Source organism: Myxine glutinosa, chromosome 10 (assembly GCF_964187855.1).
Source record: "Myxine glutinosa chromosome 10, kmMyxGlut1.1, whole genome shotgun sequence".
Lineage (NCBI taxonomy): Eukaryota > Metazoa > Chordata > Myxini > Myxiniformes > Myxinidae > Myxine > Myxine glutinosa.
The window spans coordinates 115768463-115786889 of record NC_136270.1 but is presented as its reverse complement, the minus strand read 5'-3'; the positions used below and the strand labels follow the sequence as shown (position 1 = coordinate 115786889).

The window sequence follows — 18427 nt, the reverse complement described above, 5'->3', positions numbered from 1 at the left end:
GGCATAGGAATAATAGTATCGGAAGGGATCATCGGCAAGCAGTTGGTCAGAGTGGAAAGATGGGAGGGATGTATAGTTATCGCATGGGTGGCAATGTAGAGGGCAAATGATGTGTGTTGTGTCGGTATATGGGCTACAAACTGGAAGGATTGGGGTGAAGAAGCAGGAATTCAGGGACGCAATGGAGAGGATGATGGGAATGGTTGAGATGGACGTGTTGCTCTGCATTGTGTGTACTATGCAACGAGGGCTTCCTTATTTGTAATTTGTTAACTTACATTTGATGAAAACACATGCAAACGAATGGTGCATTAAGTATACGTTGATGCAATATTCATCTTTTCGGGGTATTTTAACTTAAAATCGACATAGTGGTGCAAAACTGTTTTAAGTTGTTTCTATTATCTTCTTGTCCTGGTGTTGGTTTAGCGGTTAGGGTGCCGGCTTGGGATCCTAGGATCCTGGGTTCAAGTCCCGGTCATCGCTGAAGTAACGCCAGGGGGGTTGACTCAGCCTATCATCCTTCCGAGGTCGGCAAATTGAGTACCAGTTCACTGGTAATTCTCTGTGTGTCGCAAGAGATGACCAACAGGGTTGGCGGCAGGAAGAGCATCCGGCCATAAAACATTGCTTCAAAAAGGGGACCACGGTGCCCGAAAAAGCCAACCCCCGCTTTGCGGGGAAAAATGGCCTCTAAAGGCAGTTCCTATTATCTTCTTGTCCCTCTACGTTTGTGGACTGGAATTATTACATACAGGGTGGTTAAAGATGGATGGCCACCTTTATTGAATATTATAGATGTATATTACTGTCAAACCGAGAAAAAAAGACAGATTTCTCCTTTGACTTCTTTTTCAAAAACTGATTCACATATAATTCCACATTTCACTGAGATGTTAACAGAATTGGAATGTTTTTGCAAGATTCAGATATGATTGACCTTCAGATTTGGCTGTCCAACAAGCTGTGCTGTTGCTCAATTTGATGGCATTTTCTGGAAAATATCATATGAATCTTGAAGAAAGTTTCATGTCACGTTTCAATTGTCAGATTTTGAGAATTCCCAACTTGGCATTTTTAAGACACTTGAAACCAAAAACATTGTGAACTTCTCATGATTATTTTTGAACACTTGAGCTTGCAAAAAATGAGCAACCTCATACAACGTATAATATTATATGAGTGTCTACCCTTTAGGGAAAATACACATGGGCAATGATTAACAGAAGAGGCCAATTCATGGTTTTTATTCTTCATCATTAGAGTCCATTTCATCATCATCAGAGGCATTGGCAAATACATTTTCACATTTGTTACATTTGCCTAGCTCCGTTCAATGGATGCCAAGCTCTCTGCAGCAGGTTGCTTCCTTCAGCTGCCGTTCTCACTTCCAAACTTGTTTCCAGCCTGCACTTTCCTTTCCTGCAACTGCAGTTCATTAGTTCCAAAACTTCATCAGGAGCTGGCAGAAGACTTCACCAATCCACTCGGACGGTTGAGGATCCATCAGTGATCCAACTTCCATCCTCTTTCACTTGGGCTTGGCATTTCTGGAAGTTATTGCAGACTCAGACGAAATATTGCTGCCTGGTAATTAGCCCGCATGATGTGCTCAGTAAGAGAATCTTTATTTGGGGGTAGGGATTCCTCGGCACGTGTGACAAGGTGGAACATATACCTAGCCTCGTTCACACCAGTTGCTTACTCTTGCCCATACATATGGCACACAAATCGATCCAAACTTGATAGCTGATCTTCAAATGGAAGGAATGATTTGCCCAGATCTTGAAAGGTATTCAGGTAGGTACTGATCGTGCAACAAGTGCAGATGTCATGCCGAGCTGATCACAGAGTGATTTGATGTGCAGATTCTGAACTGTCTCCACTTGTTTGAAGAGAAGTGGAGAAACGAATTGTTGTGCACAACCCAAGCCCATAATGAGAACATCGGTGTCGAGGTTCTTGATGACAACTGCTGTTGGGTCCGATAGGGATGTAGCTGGATTATCTTACAGACTCTTCTGTGCATATTCTGCATGTAGAAGGAGCCTGGTATCTACCTCTTCATGATTACACTGAAGCTCTGGGATTGCTTCTGCCTCCGCTGCACCATCGATCGCTTTCAAGGCATGGCTTTCCTTTCCATGGACAATGAATACTGTGATAGTTCTGTAGACGTTGACAGGACAGTGGACACCTTTTCCAAGCACAAAATAAATACTCAAAGAGGGCTTCCTTCTTTTCCCTGGAACCGAGGAATTTCTTCCACTGCGTTGGCTTCTGTGTGGTACTATTTTCTTGTGTCTTAATTACCTGGACCCCAGGAGCAGCTCGGCATCCTCTTTCAGCATTCTTAATACTAATATCGGAATACCTTAATATTCTTTCTTAATAATAATAATAATATCGGAAGACAATGAATTTCTGTTGAGCTTTGTCGTGCTGAATACTTAGTTGAATACTTCACTTGCTTCAGAAGATACTCTGCCAAAAGGTGGAAGGTGGTGGGTGCTGAGGGTGAATGCAAAAGTGATAAAAACGTTTCCAGGAATCGTTTGTGAATGAAATAAAGTTAGTTTTTGCTGAAAGCATGACGTTCATTATGCAAAATATCAACGAAGACGTGACGGCGTTCATCTACGTGTCTGGTGACGTGGGTGCCGCCATCTTGCTTTCTTGAAGAGAGTATGATGCCCATGATTGGCCAATTACAAGAAATACATCATCAATTTATCGGAATTTCCTTACGATGTTTCCGTTTGGCTAAATCTGCAGTGTGACGAGGCTAGTTCACGATGAGTTTTTTTTTTTATCGCAATTTTATCTGTTTTCTCGGGTTAGTGAGGAAATATTTGCTGTGTGGATAACAACATTCGGAATAGGAATATTTTTTGCGGATTACTGTGAAGGAATCAAGTCATCCCTCACCTTGTTGCATGAAAGAAGCAATAAAGACTGTACGTACTATGGCGTATTACTTGTTGCATCAAGATGTCTTTTTTTCTTCATTTCCTTGCTCTTTTTCTTGTTTCCTTACATCAGTCTAGATTTCGCATACATTTTTTTTTTAAAGACTGGACACTACAAACACGAATGCCACTGCACTGGCCCACCTGGTTGTGAGTTTACAGTACAGGTAGCTGCCCGTTTGACGAGCTGAGAAAGTTCTCCAAGTCTTTTGTTGTGCAGAGGCACAGACATCCCTTTCTCTCAGTTACATTTCCAAGTATTTTCAGCTTCTTTTAAAAGTTTTGTGAGCCATTTTAAAGAGTAACGACCAGTGGTGGCAGATAGGTCCTCGCAGCTTACTGTCTTTCGAATGGACAGCACACAACACCTCACTGTGTATGCAAAACACCAGTGTGGCATCTCATACCTTGGTCAATATTTAACGTCAGGCTGGACAGCTGAAAAGTGAGTGTGCATACCTTAAAGCTATCCCACCTGGATAACACGAGTTTTAGATTAATCATTCATTGTGATTGTATATTCTGTGGTCAGCAGGACTATTGATAAGACAAGACTAACAACAACATGCATTTTAAGGCCATTTTCCCTGCTAGAGCGGGGGCTGTAAAATCAGCCATATTCATCTGCTTATTAACACATCCCAGTTGGTGGGGTGAAATGTTATGTGTTTAGCACCGTGGTTCTTAACCTGGGTTCGACCGAACCCCAGGGGTTCAGTGAGTCAGTCTCAGGGGTTCGGCGGAGGTCCTCCGAAACGCATTGAAATTTGTTTTTTTTGTTTTTTTTGTTTTGTATCAACTTTGAATCTATGTGTAATTACGCTTATTATTAATACTAGGACGTGCCCGTACGTGGGTGCCCGTTCCTTGGTGCGGCCCAGCATCTAGTCGAGACCCAGTCACCCAGGCCGATCACCCATTCCGACCCCAAATTCCTCATCGACGATAACTAAACAATATATTATATGAATCGCACCGTACATACCTCCTTCTAGATCTTGTTCTTGTCTTGATATACTCACTCAGGCTCACTCTATCACGCCTGAGTCCTCCCAGCTCCTCCAAATGGCGCCCGCTACGCCTCGAATTACTATCCGTAATGGCGCACGCGCTCTCACATCGGCCACGCCTATGCAACAACGTGTTCTGTGATTGGCTGGCGTACCCCGCTACCTGTTCTGTGATTAGTTTGGTAAATAAATCGCCATAGCTCGGTAACTACTTCTCCGATTAATATGAAACCTTGAAAAGGCACATCCTCAGGTCCCCAGCAATATACCTGGCAAGTTTCAAGTATATCGGACCCGTGGTTGTCGAGAAACAGCGGTCACAGACACACAGACATACACACACACATACACACACACATACACACAGAGATTACTGGAATTATAGATAGACTAGGACGTGCCCGTACGTGGGTGCCCGTTCCTTGGTGCGGCCCAGCATCTAGTCGAGACCCAGTCACCCAGGCCGATCACCCATTCCGACCCCAAATTCCTCATCGACGATAACTAAACAATATATTATATGAATCGCACCGTACATACCTCCTTCTAGATCTTGTTCTTGTCTTGATATACTCACTCAGGCTCACTCTATCACGACTGAGTCCTCCCAGCTCCTCCAAATGGCGCCCGCTACGCCTCGAATTACTATCCGTAACGGCGCACGCACTCTCACATCGGCCACGCCTACGCAACAACGTGTTCTGTGATTGGCTGGCGTACCCCGCTACCTGTTCTGTGATTAGTTTGGTAAATAAATCGCCATAGCTCGGTAACTACTTCTCCGATTAATATGAAACCTTGAAAAGGCACATCCTCAGGTCCCCAGCAATATATCTGGCAAGTTTCAATTAGATCGGACCCGTGGTTGTCGAGAAACAGCGGTCACAGACACACACACATACACACACACACACACATACACACACACATACACACAGAGATTACTGGAATTATAGATAGATTATTATTATTTTGCTATGTATGTTACGAACGAATGGAAATGTTATTTGTAATTGTATTCCCATCCCATTCATGGTTTCTCTGGTCTGTGTTTAAGATAAGTTGTTTCACACTGACTGTAGTAATTTTAATCAATGAGCAACTTGCTAATTATTCTGTTGATGGTGCTTACTTGCTTACTTACTTACTGGATTTTGGACTTTGTAGGTATTCGGAAATTCCAGTGAATAGCCTCGATTAGCTTGCCGTGTGCCGTGCGTCATTGGTCGCGCCTTACTTTGGAGATACTGATTAATTGAAAAGTAACTTGGAAATGTTTGTGGATATGCAAGGCGGGTTCAGAGTTATATTAAAGTCAAAAGTGGATGGTGATTATAAAATATGATTGAATTACTCAGAAAATTAGGTGGAGGTGATATAACTCCTTTGGTCGCAATTCAAAACTAACAATTCGCAGTTTTCTATGTAATATTATAATGGGATTTGAGGTGACATAGAGTTGAGTGGATAATAAATCCTGTCATCGTAACTATAAGTTATGTTTTCTTCGTTAAAATTTCTCAGTTTTCAGAGGGGTACTGATTATATTTAAGCATGTTCCTTTTTTTATTTTTGTCATATAATTATTTGCCCGAACTCAATTAAGATCAGGTTTGTTACTTCTTTTTTGTTTTTTGCAGTATGTCAACAAAAAAAGGAAGTGGTCGGAGGATTACGTGCGGTACGGGTTCACGTGTTTGACGGAACGGGACGGAAGTCAGCGTCCTCAATGCATGCTTTGCAATGTCAAGTTGAGCAACTCCAGCCTAGCACCAGCAAAACTACAGGAACACTTCAAAAAACTGCAGGGCGAGGGGCAGTACAAAGACGCAACGCTGGATGAATTCAAATTGAAGAGAGTCCGATTCGATGCAAGTGCTACCTTGCCCACTCTCGGCTTCGTTCCAATTGACAAACCGATCCTCACCACGTCGTATGAAGTTGTGTACCTGATCGCAAAGCAGGGCAAACCGCACACCGTTGGCGAGACACTCATCAAACCGGCCGCGTTGAAGATGGCCAACATCATGCTGGGAAAAGCTGCTGAAAACAAGTTGTCTCTCGTTCCACTCTCAAATGACACCATCAGATGCAGAATCGACGACATCCTCGCCCAGGTCATTGCAGATTTAGTCGCGAGCCCGACGAAATGCAGCCTTCAACTCGACGAGACCACCGACATTTCGAATTTGAGCCAGCTCATCTTATTTGTACGTTATGTCAAAGGAGACGAGATCAAGGAAGACTTTCTGTTCTGCAAGCCTCTCACAACAACGACCAAGGCAGCTTACGTGAAGAAGCTTGTGGACGACTTCTTCAGAAGCAACGGCCTCTCGTGGAAGATGGTGTCTGCAGTTTGCTCGGATGGAGCTCCAGCCATGCTGGGATGAAACTCCGGTTTTGGAGTGCTAGTGAAGGCCGATGCACCACACATCATCGTCACGCACTGCGTCCTGCACAGACACGCACTGGCAACAAAAGCCCTGCCTCCAAAACTGGCCAATGTTCTGAAAATCGTTGTTGAAACTGTGAATTACGTTCGAAGCCTTGCTCGGAATCATCGCATCTTCAAAGAGCTGTGCAATGAAATCGGCTCTGAATTTGAAGTCCTTCTCTACCACTCTAACGTTCGATGGTTAACACGAGGGAAGGTAGTGAGCCGCGTTTTTGCCTTGCGTGTAGAATTAGCCCTGTTTTTGCGAGAACACCAGCATTGCCATGCAACGCACTTCCAAGAGTCAGAGTTCATCCTCGCCTTGGCGTACTTGGCTGACATCTTCGACGCACTCAATCATCTCAATTGCCAGATGCAGGGTGGTGGAGTGAATGTCATCGAATCTGAAGAAAAGCTGAGCGCTTTCCGAAAGAAGTTACCGTTGTGGAGGCGGCGAACAGAGAACGACAACTTCGCGAACTTTTCGCTGCTGGACGAGTGCATGAGCGGGATCGAAGATGAGTCTGAAGTTGGAGGCACTGCTGTACCAGGGGAGCTGAAGCAAACGATTGCCACGCACTTGGATGAGCTGGGAAAGTCATTCGACGGCTACTTCCCCGACCAAGAGCAATACCCAGCATGGGTGCGGCAGCCGTTTACTTTCGACGTTGCAACGGCAGATGTCAACGACCCATACCTCGACGACCTCATCGAACTTCAGCAGAGCCAGACTCAACAAGAACTCTTCGGCACAACAACGCTCTCAACGTTTTGGTGCCGCCAAATGGAAGGGTATCCTCACATCGCTAAAATTGCCCTTGAGATCCTCACGCCGTGTGTTACAAAGTATCTCTGCGCGCATGCGTTTTCGAAACTGGTGGACATTAAAACAAAGAAAAGGAGCAGGCTTGCATGCGAAAATAATTTGAGGGTGGCCCTTGCCAAAACAAAACCACGCATTTCCCAGATCGCCTCCCGAAATGAAGAACGCACTTGGGCGGTAGAGTGCAGTTTTTCACCCTATCTTTTGCTCAAGGTCATCTGCCAGCATCCTGGAAATCAGCTAACATTACCGCTTTACACAAAAAAGGTGCAAAAACAGATCCTTGCAACTACAGACCAATCAGCCTGCTCCCAATTATCAGCAAAGTCATGGAATCCATCATTGCTTCGGATATGAAATCTTTCCTCTTCTCCAATGGCTTGATCTCTGATCATCAATTTGGTTTCAGACCAGGTCACTCTACTCTGGACATGCTGCTTCTGCTGTCTCAACAATGGATGGAGGTCCTCAATGCCAAACAGGAAATCAGAGCTGTCTCCCTTGACATATCACGGGCCTTTGATACGGTCTGGCACCCAGCTCTGCTCACCAAACTCTCCTCCTATGGTATCCATGGAAATCTCCATGCATGGCTTGCGGACTTCCTCTCTGGTCGTAGTCAACGTGTGGCCCTGAATGGATTTCTCTCATCTCCCCTTCCTGTTCAGGCTGGAGTTCCCCAAGGAAGTGTGCTGGGCCCTGTGCTTTTTCTGGTCTTTATCAATGATCTCTCCGACTCTCTGGAAAATCCTCTCTATCTCTTTGCTGATGACTCCACTCTCTGCCGCTCCATGCCTCTTCCCTCAGATCGGCAGTCTGCAGCCTCCTCACTCTCTGAAGACATGGACAAAATCACAGACTGGTCAAACAAGTGGAACATGTCTTTCAATCCTGACAAATCTCACTCTCTTACTATGTCTCTCCGAAAAGATCGACTGGACAACCCTCCCATCTACTTTCTCAACAATCCTCTCCAAGAAGTTCTGTCACTCAAGCTTTTGGGTCTCACTATCTGCCATGATCTTTCTTGGGAAAACCACATTTCCAAGCTGGCCTCCAAAGCCAGTCGCCGACTGGGCATCCTCCGTCGTGCGAAGTCCTTCCTCGGCACACCTGAGCTCCTCACCACATACAAGGCTTTCATCCGCAGCTCAATGGAATACTGTTCTCCCCTATGGGCTGGTGCTCCTGCCTCACACCTGGCTCGGCTTCACGCTGTTGAATCCAAAGCTTTCAAAATCATTGGAATCTCCCGCGATGAAGCTATCTCTGAGGGCCTTTCACTCACTCACCGCAGGCAGGTAGGTGGCCTTTCTGTCTTCTACCGACTCCTCTCCGGCCTTGCTCCCCCAGCTCTCTCTGTGCTCTGTCCCCCAAATATTCCTACAGGTCGCACAAGATCTGCCAGCAACCCTCTGATGGTTAAACTGCCGAAATCTCGGCTCTCTGCTCACCTTCACTCTTTCATTCCTCTTTTCTCCCGCCTGTGGAACAAACTCCCACACTCCCTTCAATCCCTCTCCTCCCTCCAGGTCTTTAAAACAGCTGTTCACCACCATCTCTTATCTTCCCCCATCCATAACCTTGATCTTTTCTACCCCCACTAATTCACCCCAGATCCACCTTGTTTGAAATTCCAACTTCTTTCCTGGAAATCCTGGCAGTGTCCATATGTTTATACCTCTCCCCCCCCCCCCCCCCGCCTCCTTCACATGCCTCCCCCCCTTCACATGCCTCCCCCCCAAAGCCCTCTCCCTCCCACAGATCTCTCAATGTCTCCATGTCTCTCGGTCCCTGCTCTCAAATGTTATGTTTGTGTCCTTCCCCCTCTCTCCCCATCTTGTCTACCGCTCCCGATGTTATTACCTTCGCAAAAGCGGAAGGTTATGTTTTGATCGCTGTGTATTTATTTGTATGTCTGTGTGTGTGTGTGTGTGTATGTTATTCGCATAACTCAAAAAGTATTCAACCGAATTGCATGAAATTTGGTGGGATGATTGGTTATTATACGGGACACATTTGATTAGATTTTGGGAGCAATCGGGTCAAAGGTCAAGGTCAAGGTCACGAAAAGGTCAAAATCGTATTTTTACCATAGCGCGGTCAATTTTTATCCAATTGGCATGCAACTAATGCCAAAATGTTCAGAATTCAATGCCCGATCTTGTGATATACGACATGACCCAGTGAAGACATTACCCTTGTTAGCGGTTGGGGGTCAAAGGTCAGGGGGGTCACGACCTTGCAAAATGTGCGTTTTTTGTCATAACTCGGTCAATTCTTATCCGATTTGCATGAAATCAGCACCAAACTGTTCACTGTTCTGTTCCCTACACTCCCATGCCAAGTACAGAACAGTATGCGCTCTACCGAGTGCCCGTTCTAGTTTGTTTTATGTGTCTGTTTGTCTTTCTGTGTGATTAATGTTCGCTCTTTCACGAGCCTCGATCTTGTATACAAAAAAACAACAAAACAAGTACACATACATTCAAAGTACACCGCCCCATGCCAAATAATTAAATATGCTGCAGCGCGGCATTGCCGGGGCGCCTCCGGCGCCCGGCAATACCGCAGTGCAGCTCATTGAGGCTGCATTGGGAGGGATAGGTGTACACTAATTGATTGATTAATTGTATAATTAAAATCAATAAAAGATTATCACAAAATATTTTCATAATCAATTGGCTAATCGCATAACTAAACCACTAGTGCTTCATCCGAAGATGTATCTTTTAGAAATGTAATTAAATAAGTCATTTATAAAAAATTAAATAATTAATTGATTACTCAATAAATAATTAATCGATTAATCAATAAATAATTAATAGATGAAATGATTAATCAATAAATCAAAAATATCCTTGATAGCCACATCGCTTGGTCACTCATGTCCAAATATTAGCTTCCCAGCTCAAAAGGTGCCTGAGATATTGGCCAAATGAGAAAGAAAATAAATAAATGATTAATAATGAAAATAAATAAATAATAATCATTAAAAAATTAAATTATTAATCAATTTGGTCAGAGAACACATAAACTACCACTATTTCATCAGAATCTGTAACTTTAAATTTAAATTTTTTTTTGGCATTAATCAAATAATTACATAATTAATCGATTAATTTATTAATTAATAAATCAAAAATATCCTTTGCAGCCAAATCACCTGGTCATTGGCATGTCCAAATGTCAGCTTCCTAACTCAAAAGGTGCCTGAGTTAATGGTCAGAAGAGAAAGGAAATTTGATTAATTAAATAAGTACTGAATTAATCGCTAATAATTAAATAACTCCTCAATTTATTGATTAATCAAAAAACAAAAAATACCGTTTTTGACAAAGGACTTGCTCACTATTGTGCCGAAATTTCAGCTTCCTAGCTCAAAGGATGGCTGAGATATCGTCCGGACAACCAAGGAAACAAGAAAACAAACAAACAAGAAACCAGAGTGAAAACTGAGTACTCTCTTTCAGCGTGCGTCACTGCCGAGCCCCCTTTGGTGCCCGGCAATGACGATTTGCAATGCCTGGAGGTGGCATAGGAAAGGAGCGGTGTACAAAAAAAACAAACAGAAAACGCATTAAGATGCAATTCTTCTTATTTTTCTTTGTCAAATTTGAGGGGTTCCGCGAGTGTTCGGTGGGTTTCATTAGGGTTCGGCGCCTTTAAAAAGGTTAAGAACCACTGGTTTAACACATAAGGAAAAGACGTCTGAGGCTTTCGAATCCATGTCAATCCATTCATTCATCACACCGTGAATCCCCTCTCTTCCTGTCGTCACTTCCGGTTGCCACCATTTCCAGAAACCCAAGATGAAGCATATTTACATATTACCACAAGAAAAGCAAAATGATATGACCACACTTGCATACGTAATATGTAAATGGTACCTCATTTACGCGTTATATATTTTACTCTGTAACGTGTGCTTGTGTGTTAAAGTCTTGATGTAAATGATAAACTTTAAGTATTTCATTCAATCATTGAATGCGTACATTTTTCATGCAAGCCGAAAAACGAGCATTGAGCAGAAGGATCAGATAACCCTGCGCTCATCTGGCGGTTAAATATGCTAATAAATTTATTACTCTTCCCATGCACCGCCCCATGCTACTGTTACTATCTCCAATATTCATCGTACCGGATAAATGAAATAAAGAATACTATTCCAATCATAAAAGCAGGAAGAAATCCGCAAAAACATATTTCGATTGAAATGAAAGTGAATAAATAATGAGGTTAATCGTAATGATCCAACTCGCGGTCCATTCACTATCACATAAGCATACACCGCCTCAGAAAGGTCGCATTGATATCAAACAACACACATAAAAATGAAACAGGGGTCAGTAACGAATCGCTCGAAGGCAGGATAATAATAATAATTGTGATTACAGTTCAGATTATTACGGTTGTATCATGAGGTGAGGAACGTATTTCGAGTTTGAGGCGCCGGCGAACGTGGGAAGCAAGGAGCAGTGAGGCGGAGCGCGAAGGGTAGGCGTAGGCGCGAGCTAACGGTAGAGTGAAGAAGAATCACGGCCAAAGTGTTCGCACGTCTTGAAGAACCATGAACGTCAGCAAAGGAGATTTTGTGATTTTCTCCGCTAATTCGAACTCCGCCTGCATCGAGCTGGCTAAGAGGATAGCCGAGTGAGTTTTCTTCCGTCTGTGCTTCACATAAATTATTAAATGTGTGTAGAGTGGAGATATTGAAGATTTTCTCCTCTTTTGGGTTGTTGTTGTTTTAAAGTGGTTTGATTTCCTCAGGCCTCGTGTCTGCTTTTCACTCATAGTAAATATTGCATTTTGTAAAAGGTACGATTTGTGTCATCATCAGTAACTGCACTGGGTTTCTCGTTTTCAGGAGGCTCGGCAGTGAGCTGGGAAAGGTGCAGATGTTTCAGGAGGGCAATAGAGGTAAGCTCTGGAGTTTCCACCAATGGTTCTTTCAAATATTGTACACCGGTGTCTGACCTTCCTCACCACAAGTCGCAATCTTCGTTTGTTTGCAGCACAAGGCTGCGGGGTAGCACCTTAGTCTGAGGGCGCAGGTGTGCTGCTGACTGATTAGGGCAGGAATTTGTCATTTGGCCAGGATGCCGGCGATAGCTCGCCTACTCTTCGCGAAGGACACCGTGGGATCTTTAGCATCCACCAACAAATGCTGGCAGACGGAAACAAGCCCCGATAACACTCATTTGTAACGGTTGTGATGTGGATTGAAGAAAATATGAAAAAGTCAAGGGGTGTGAATACTTTCTGAAGGCAAAATATATGCCACCCCCATTTGAAGTCTTTTCTAGATTACCTATAATTGTTTGATCGTGCTGATGTTGATCCAAGTTATGTATCGTGATGCAACGATTAACTGATTAGATTATGGGCTCAAGTCAAAGGTCAGAGGTCCCGTTTGCTAAAAAATTGTGTTCCTGCACTAACATGTGAACTAGTGATGGGATTTTGACCAAACTTGGTATGAATATATATTATGATGCAAAGATGAACTGATTAAATTTTGGCATCGAGAGATCAAAGGTAAGAGTCTGGAATTTTTTTTTGTTACTGTGATAACTTATGAACGGCTGAATATAACTAAGTCAAACTTGGTAGAAGTATGTATATTGTATAATGATGTACGTAATAATTTGGGTGGAGGCATAGCGACGTCACGACGTCGAGGAGTGCTTGTCTAGTTTAATTATTTATTCTTCCATCCATGCTTGGATCATGACGAATGCAAATGTTTTTCCTTCTGTAGAGACAAGGGTTCAAATCCAGCAGTCCGTACGTGGGAAGGATGTATTTATTATACAGACGTGTCCCAGGTAATCTAATGTATTTGAGGACGTGTCCCTCCTGTAATGTATTTGAATCCTCCTGTAATGTATACCCAAATGATTGTCTTTCTAATTACATAACATAACCGAGCAAATCCCTTGTGAGATTTCTCATTGCACATGCAAATTGTTAAGGTTATGTGTGATGTGGAAACTGCAGCAGACTCACTTTGGGCTGAATAGATGGATTAAATGTGATTGCGCAAGTGTATAAAGTGTCCTGCATGCAAAATATTTAACAAGTATATCAGAGAAATGATAAATGACATTTACATTTTATTAGTCCCCTACCGGTGTACACCGGAGGGGACTATAGGTTTGCACACCGTCCCTCCGTCCGTCAGTCTGTCAGTCCGTCAGTCCGTCACGCAAAGAACAGTTTTCCGGACTTTTTTCTAAACGCTTAATGCTAATGATTTCAAACTTGGCACATGGTTTCCTCATGATAAGTTACAGGTCAGGTTCGAACTTCACGACGTTTCGATCATTTTAAACAAAGTTATGGCACTTTGAACTTTGATAATTCTGATGATCCTTAACTCAGTGCCATTTTAAGTTTTAATTTCCTTTAAAAACCATTTTCTCTGCAATAATTGGACCGATTGAGATAAAATTTTCACCATATGATGGACTCAGTCTGTAGAATATTTTAATGGTAATTATGACGTCGCAGGTCACGTGGTTCGGTCGCCATATTGTTTTTCGTGAAAACACGAAAACCCCTTTTTCTCTGCAACGGCTGAACAGATCGAGGCCAAACTTTGCAGGCAGAATCGCATACCCATGACGAACAAAAAAGTCATGATGTCATGCGTCACATGGTTTCAGAGTTATGACGTTTTAAGCATGAACCTTTAAAACTGAGCTCCTCCCTCATTTTTGATCCAATCGAGGGGAAACTTCACATATCTGTTCAGTACTAAAATCTCCTTTTGGAATTTGCGATAGGGCACGTGGTTTGGCAGATATCGTTAATTAAACGAAAATATATATTTTTTAAAGGTTATCTCTTGATTCGCTAGTAGTAGTACCTCAGACCGTGAGTTGGTAATAATTTATATAATTCACACAGTGCAATACATGCAGGCTGCTCCACGGGGGCGACCTTGCGGGCTTATCAACGAGGCGAGGCGTGACACACGTGTCTCAGCATACCTCAGATCAAGTTTGAAAACCAGCATCAACCGTGCATAAATTTGTATATTCGATCATTTTTGACAAAGTTATGGCACTTTGAACTTTGGTAGGGGACATGTATTGCAGCGCAATACTCAGAATGCTTGTTTATATTATTCATCTTGAGTATTCATCCCGAACAATAGTCAATGGTTCTTGGATCAGCTTTTGGTATTCCCATTAAAATGATTTAACTTACGGGACAGGAAAGGTGACATTTGCACTGAAGCTCCGTTGCATCATTCACCTCTCCTTCAGGGATGTAAACACAGCTGTGATGGAACTCTTGATCATGACCTATGCTTGCCGGACGGCGTCGGCTCAGAACATCATTGGTGTTGTGCCATACTTCCCATACAGCAAGCAGTGCAAGATGCGGAAGCGTGGCTCCATCGTATGCAAACTCCTTGCTTCCATGCTTTGCAAGGCTGGTCAGTATCTCAATGTGCATGTATTTGGATGAATGTATTTGACATTTCTGCCATTATTATGGGTTTGGTCTATTTTATGTTCACAGTCCATGAAATACAAATCACTAATTTAACGCCCGTAAAAATGACGGGGCCAACAGAACCCCTCCCTCCCCACCATATCACCACCATCACAGCACAGTTGGTAAAGAATACAACTCCTAGGCTTATGGATGCATTTACTTTTGTTTCAGAATCAAAAGTGAACATTTTAGAAATATATTTATTACCTCCACTAGCGAAGATGGACGGATGATATGTTTTCACCCCTGTCTGTTACTTGTAAAAATCGAAGATTTTTCATTTTGGTTGCTCACGTGTGTTGTTCTGTTTTACTGTATGTCAATCGCCTACAGGTCACAACTTTAAACCGATAGTCACAAAATTTTAACCCCATGGTGGAGTTGGTCATAAAGAAGAAGCCCATCGATTTTGAGTTCAAAAGGTCAACATAGGCCAAAGGTCAACAATTTAAATGCTAAAATCCTCAAATCTCAAATCCTCAATTTTCATCTGATTGACTTGAAATTTGAACAGGAATTGCATATCAGGTCACTGAATTCAACCAACAATTATTTTTGAGGTCAAAACGTCAACATAGTTAGAATTTCGAAAATCATCAATTTTCATCCAGTTGAATTGAAATTTGAAGAGGATTTGCGTATTTGTTCTTTGAATTCAAGCACCAATTATTTTTAAGGTCAAATTTGTTTTTGGGATTTTACAAGTATCGTGCTCTGTACAACATCTTTCTTGTTCGTTTGTTTGTATGTTTGTTTGTTTGTTTGTGAACAGTATATCTCAAAAGGTTGTGGATGGATTTGACCAAAAGTTGGTGGAGAGGTTGGGTGTGTGACAATGATGAAATTATTAGATTTTGGGGAAGATCCGTATCCGGGATCTGATACTACAATTTTTAAGTGATTCTTCACCATTGAGACATAGGGCCAAAAACTATATACAGACTTGGCATTTAATATGGAATATATATTTTTTTCTTGACGGGTTTACTTTCTGAACTCAGTATATCAATCTGGTGAGTTTCTTTTAGCCTTCGGTGATGTCTTTGTTGAAAGAACCATGTCACTGATTGTCTTTCGCAGCAAGAAGTCAATAACAGGATTATATCACAGGTGGCGTGACAAAATTTAAGGACAGGTACATTTGACGATTGGCTTCACAATTGGGTATATAAGGGTTGTTGCGTTCTGTATTAGTGGAAAACAACTGCTGCACGTCTACAAAAGTTATTGCCAATTCCTCTGGAGATGTTCCGTCAACTTGACAATGCTGTTTGTCATGGAGTGGTGGCTTTACGAAATTCTGGCATGAAATAGCGTGCTATTGCTCGGCAGTATGGCGTCAGGTGTCAAAGATCCTGAAACGAAATGCTCAGAAGGGTGTCCCTACTCCAATACCGAGGCCAGGACGTCCACGCAGAACCACAAGGAGAGATGATCGCCAGCTGCACCGGTTAGTCTGCAATGGCCGTACCAAGTCAGCTAATCGGCTTAGGGAAGAGTGGCAGGAACTGACAAATGTGCCTGTATCCAGAAGGCTAGTCAACCAACGACTGGTTCAAGCAGGCTATCGTGCCAGGCATCCCCTGAGAAAGCCACGCCTGACCAGACAACACAGCCAGCGCCGATTGCAGTGGGCCAGAGAGCACCGTCAATGGCAGCCAGGACACTGGAATCACGTGACCTTCAGTGACGAGTCTAGATTTCTGGTCTATCGTCAAGATGGCCACGTCCGAGTGCGCAGACAAGTGCATGAAGCCCACAACGAGATTGTATCGTGCCATGAGTCCAAGCTGGAGGTGGTGGGGTGACCGTTTGGGCTGCTTTTCATGCAGGGGGCAAAACTGACCTGGTTGTTCTGAATGGAAACCTGAACGAGTTCAAGTACAGGGCCATTCTGGAAGAAACATTGCTTCCATTTGCTCGTGCAACCTTTCGAGGAAACTTTGTCTTCCACGATAACAATGCACGGCCTCATCGTGATCGCATGATCCAACACTTTCTTGCTGACCGTGGTGTAGAGCATATGGAGTGGCCTGCCACGTCCCCAGATATGAATCCGATAGAGAACTTGTGGGCAGAATTAACGCGTCAAATCCACCACTTGGACCAGCAGCCGACCTCTCTGCGTGAATTGCAGCAGGCTATTGTCACTGCATGGCAAGCGATTCCTGTCCAAACCTTGGAAAATCTCGTGAACAGCATGCCTCGGCGTGTACGTGCTCTCCTGAATGCTCGTGGGGGTTACACGAAGTACTGAACTGTAATTTTACTGTCCGTAATCCCAGTCATAATTTAGCTTTTGTTTTTGTTGAAAAATAATTTGGCTAATGTGCAAAATAAAGAGATACTGCTGGAAAACGTACAGACGTTTAACACAGTACTGTCCATGAATTGAGTTCGATATCAGTTTACATCACTTTCAAGGATCAATTTATTTGCTTCGAAATGTTAAATGTGGTTTTTGTTTCTTTTAAAGGTCACATTAACAAAATCTAGAATAATTTCAACATAATTCCAATGAACTTTTGGTTCTAAGTCATCTTGAAAAGTAAGTTCACCCCCACAAAAAAAATATTCCATATTAAATGCCAAGTCTGTATGTCATGGTATCTCGAAACGTTATGGATGGATTGAGATGAAACTTGGTGTACAAGTTGGGTGTGTGACAATGACGAATGAAATCTATTTTGGTGAAGATCCGGATACGAGATTTCTTTTTTATTAGTCCTCTACCGGTGTACACCGGATGGGACTATAGGTTTGCACTCCGTCCCTCCGTCCGTTAGTCTGTCTGTCCGTCACACAAAGAACACTTTTCCGGACTTTTTTTTCTAAACGCTTAATGCAAATGATTTCAAACTTGGTACATGGTTTCCGCATGATAAGTTACAGATCAAGTTCGAACTTCACGACGTTTCGATCATTTCTGACAAAGTTATGGCACTTTGAACTTTGGTAATTTCTCCAACAGTTTTCCGGACGACAGACTGCCGGTAGGGGACATGTATTACAGCGCAATACTCAGAATGCTTGTTAGTCCCCTACCGGTGTACACCGGAGGGGACTATAGGTTTGCACTCCGTCCGTCCGTCCGTCCGTCAGTCCGTCACGCAAAGAACAGTTTTCCGGACTTCTTTCCGAAACCCTTAATGCTAATGATTTCAAACTTTGCACATGGTTTCCTCATGATAAGTTACAGATCAAGTTCGAACTTCACGACGTTTCGATCATTTTTGACAAAGTTATGGCACTTTGAACTTTGGGAATTCTGATAATTCTAATGATCCTTAACTCTGCCATTTTAAGTTTTAATTTCCTTTAAAAACCAATTTCTCTGCAATAATTGGACCGATTGAGATCAAATTTTCACCATAGGAGGGACTCCGTCTGTAGAATATTTTAATGGTAATTATGACGTCACGTGGTTCGGCCGCCATATTGTTTTTCGTGACAACATGAAAACCCCTTTTTCTCTGCAATGGCTGAACAGATCGAGGCCAAACTTTGCAGACAGAATCGCATACCCATGACGAACAAAAAAGTCAGCGAGCATGACGTCATGCGTCACGTGGTTTCAGAGTTATGACGTTTTAAAGCATGAACCTTTAAAACCGAGCTCCTCCCTCATTTTTGATCCAATCGAGGGGAAACTTCAAAGATCTGTTCAGTATGTCAATCTACT

At 42.9% G+C, this 18427-nt stretch overlaps 1 protein-coding gene across 1 annotated transcript in view; it reads left to right on the top strand.

Annotated features, from left to right (window-relative positions):
• Positions 1–11560: 11560 nt before the first annotated feature.
• PRPSAP2 (phosphoribosyl pyrophosphate synthetase associated protein 2) overlaps positions 11561–18427 on the top strand; it is a 41859-nt gene continuing 34992 nt past the window's right edge. The window contains exons 1-4 of the mRNA XM_068103451.2: positions 11561–11889; positions 12104–12156; positions 12998–13064; positions 14511–14683. Coding sequence (XP_067959552.2) covers positions 11807–11889; positions 12104–12156; positions 12998–13064; positions 14511–14683 — 376 coding nt within the window. The 5' untranslated portion in view covers positions 11561–11806. The remainder of the gene's footprint in view (positions 11890–12103; positions 12157–12997; positions 13065–14510; positions 14684–18427) is intronic.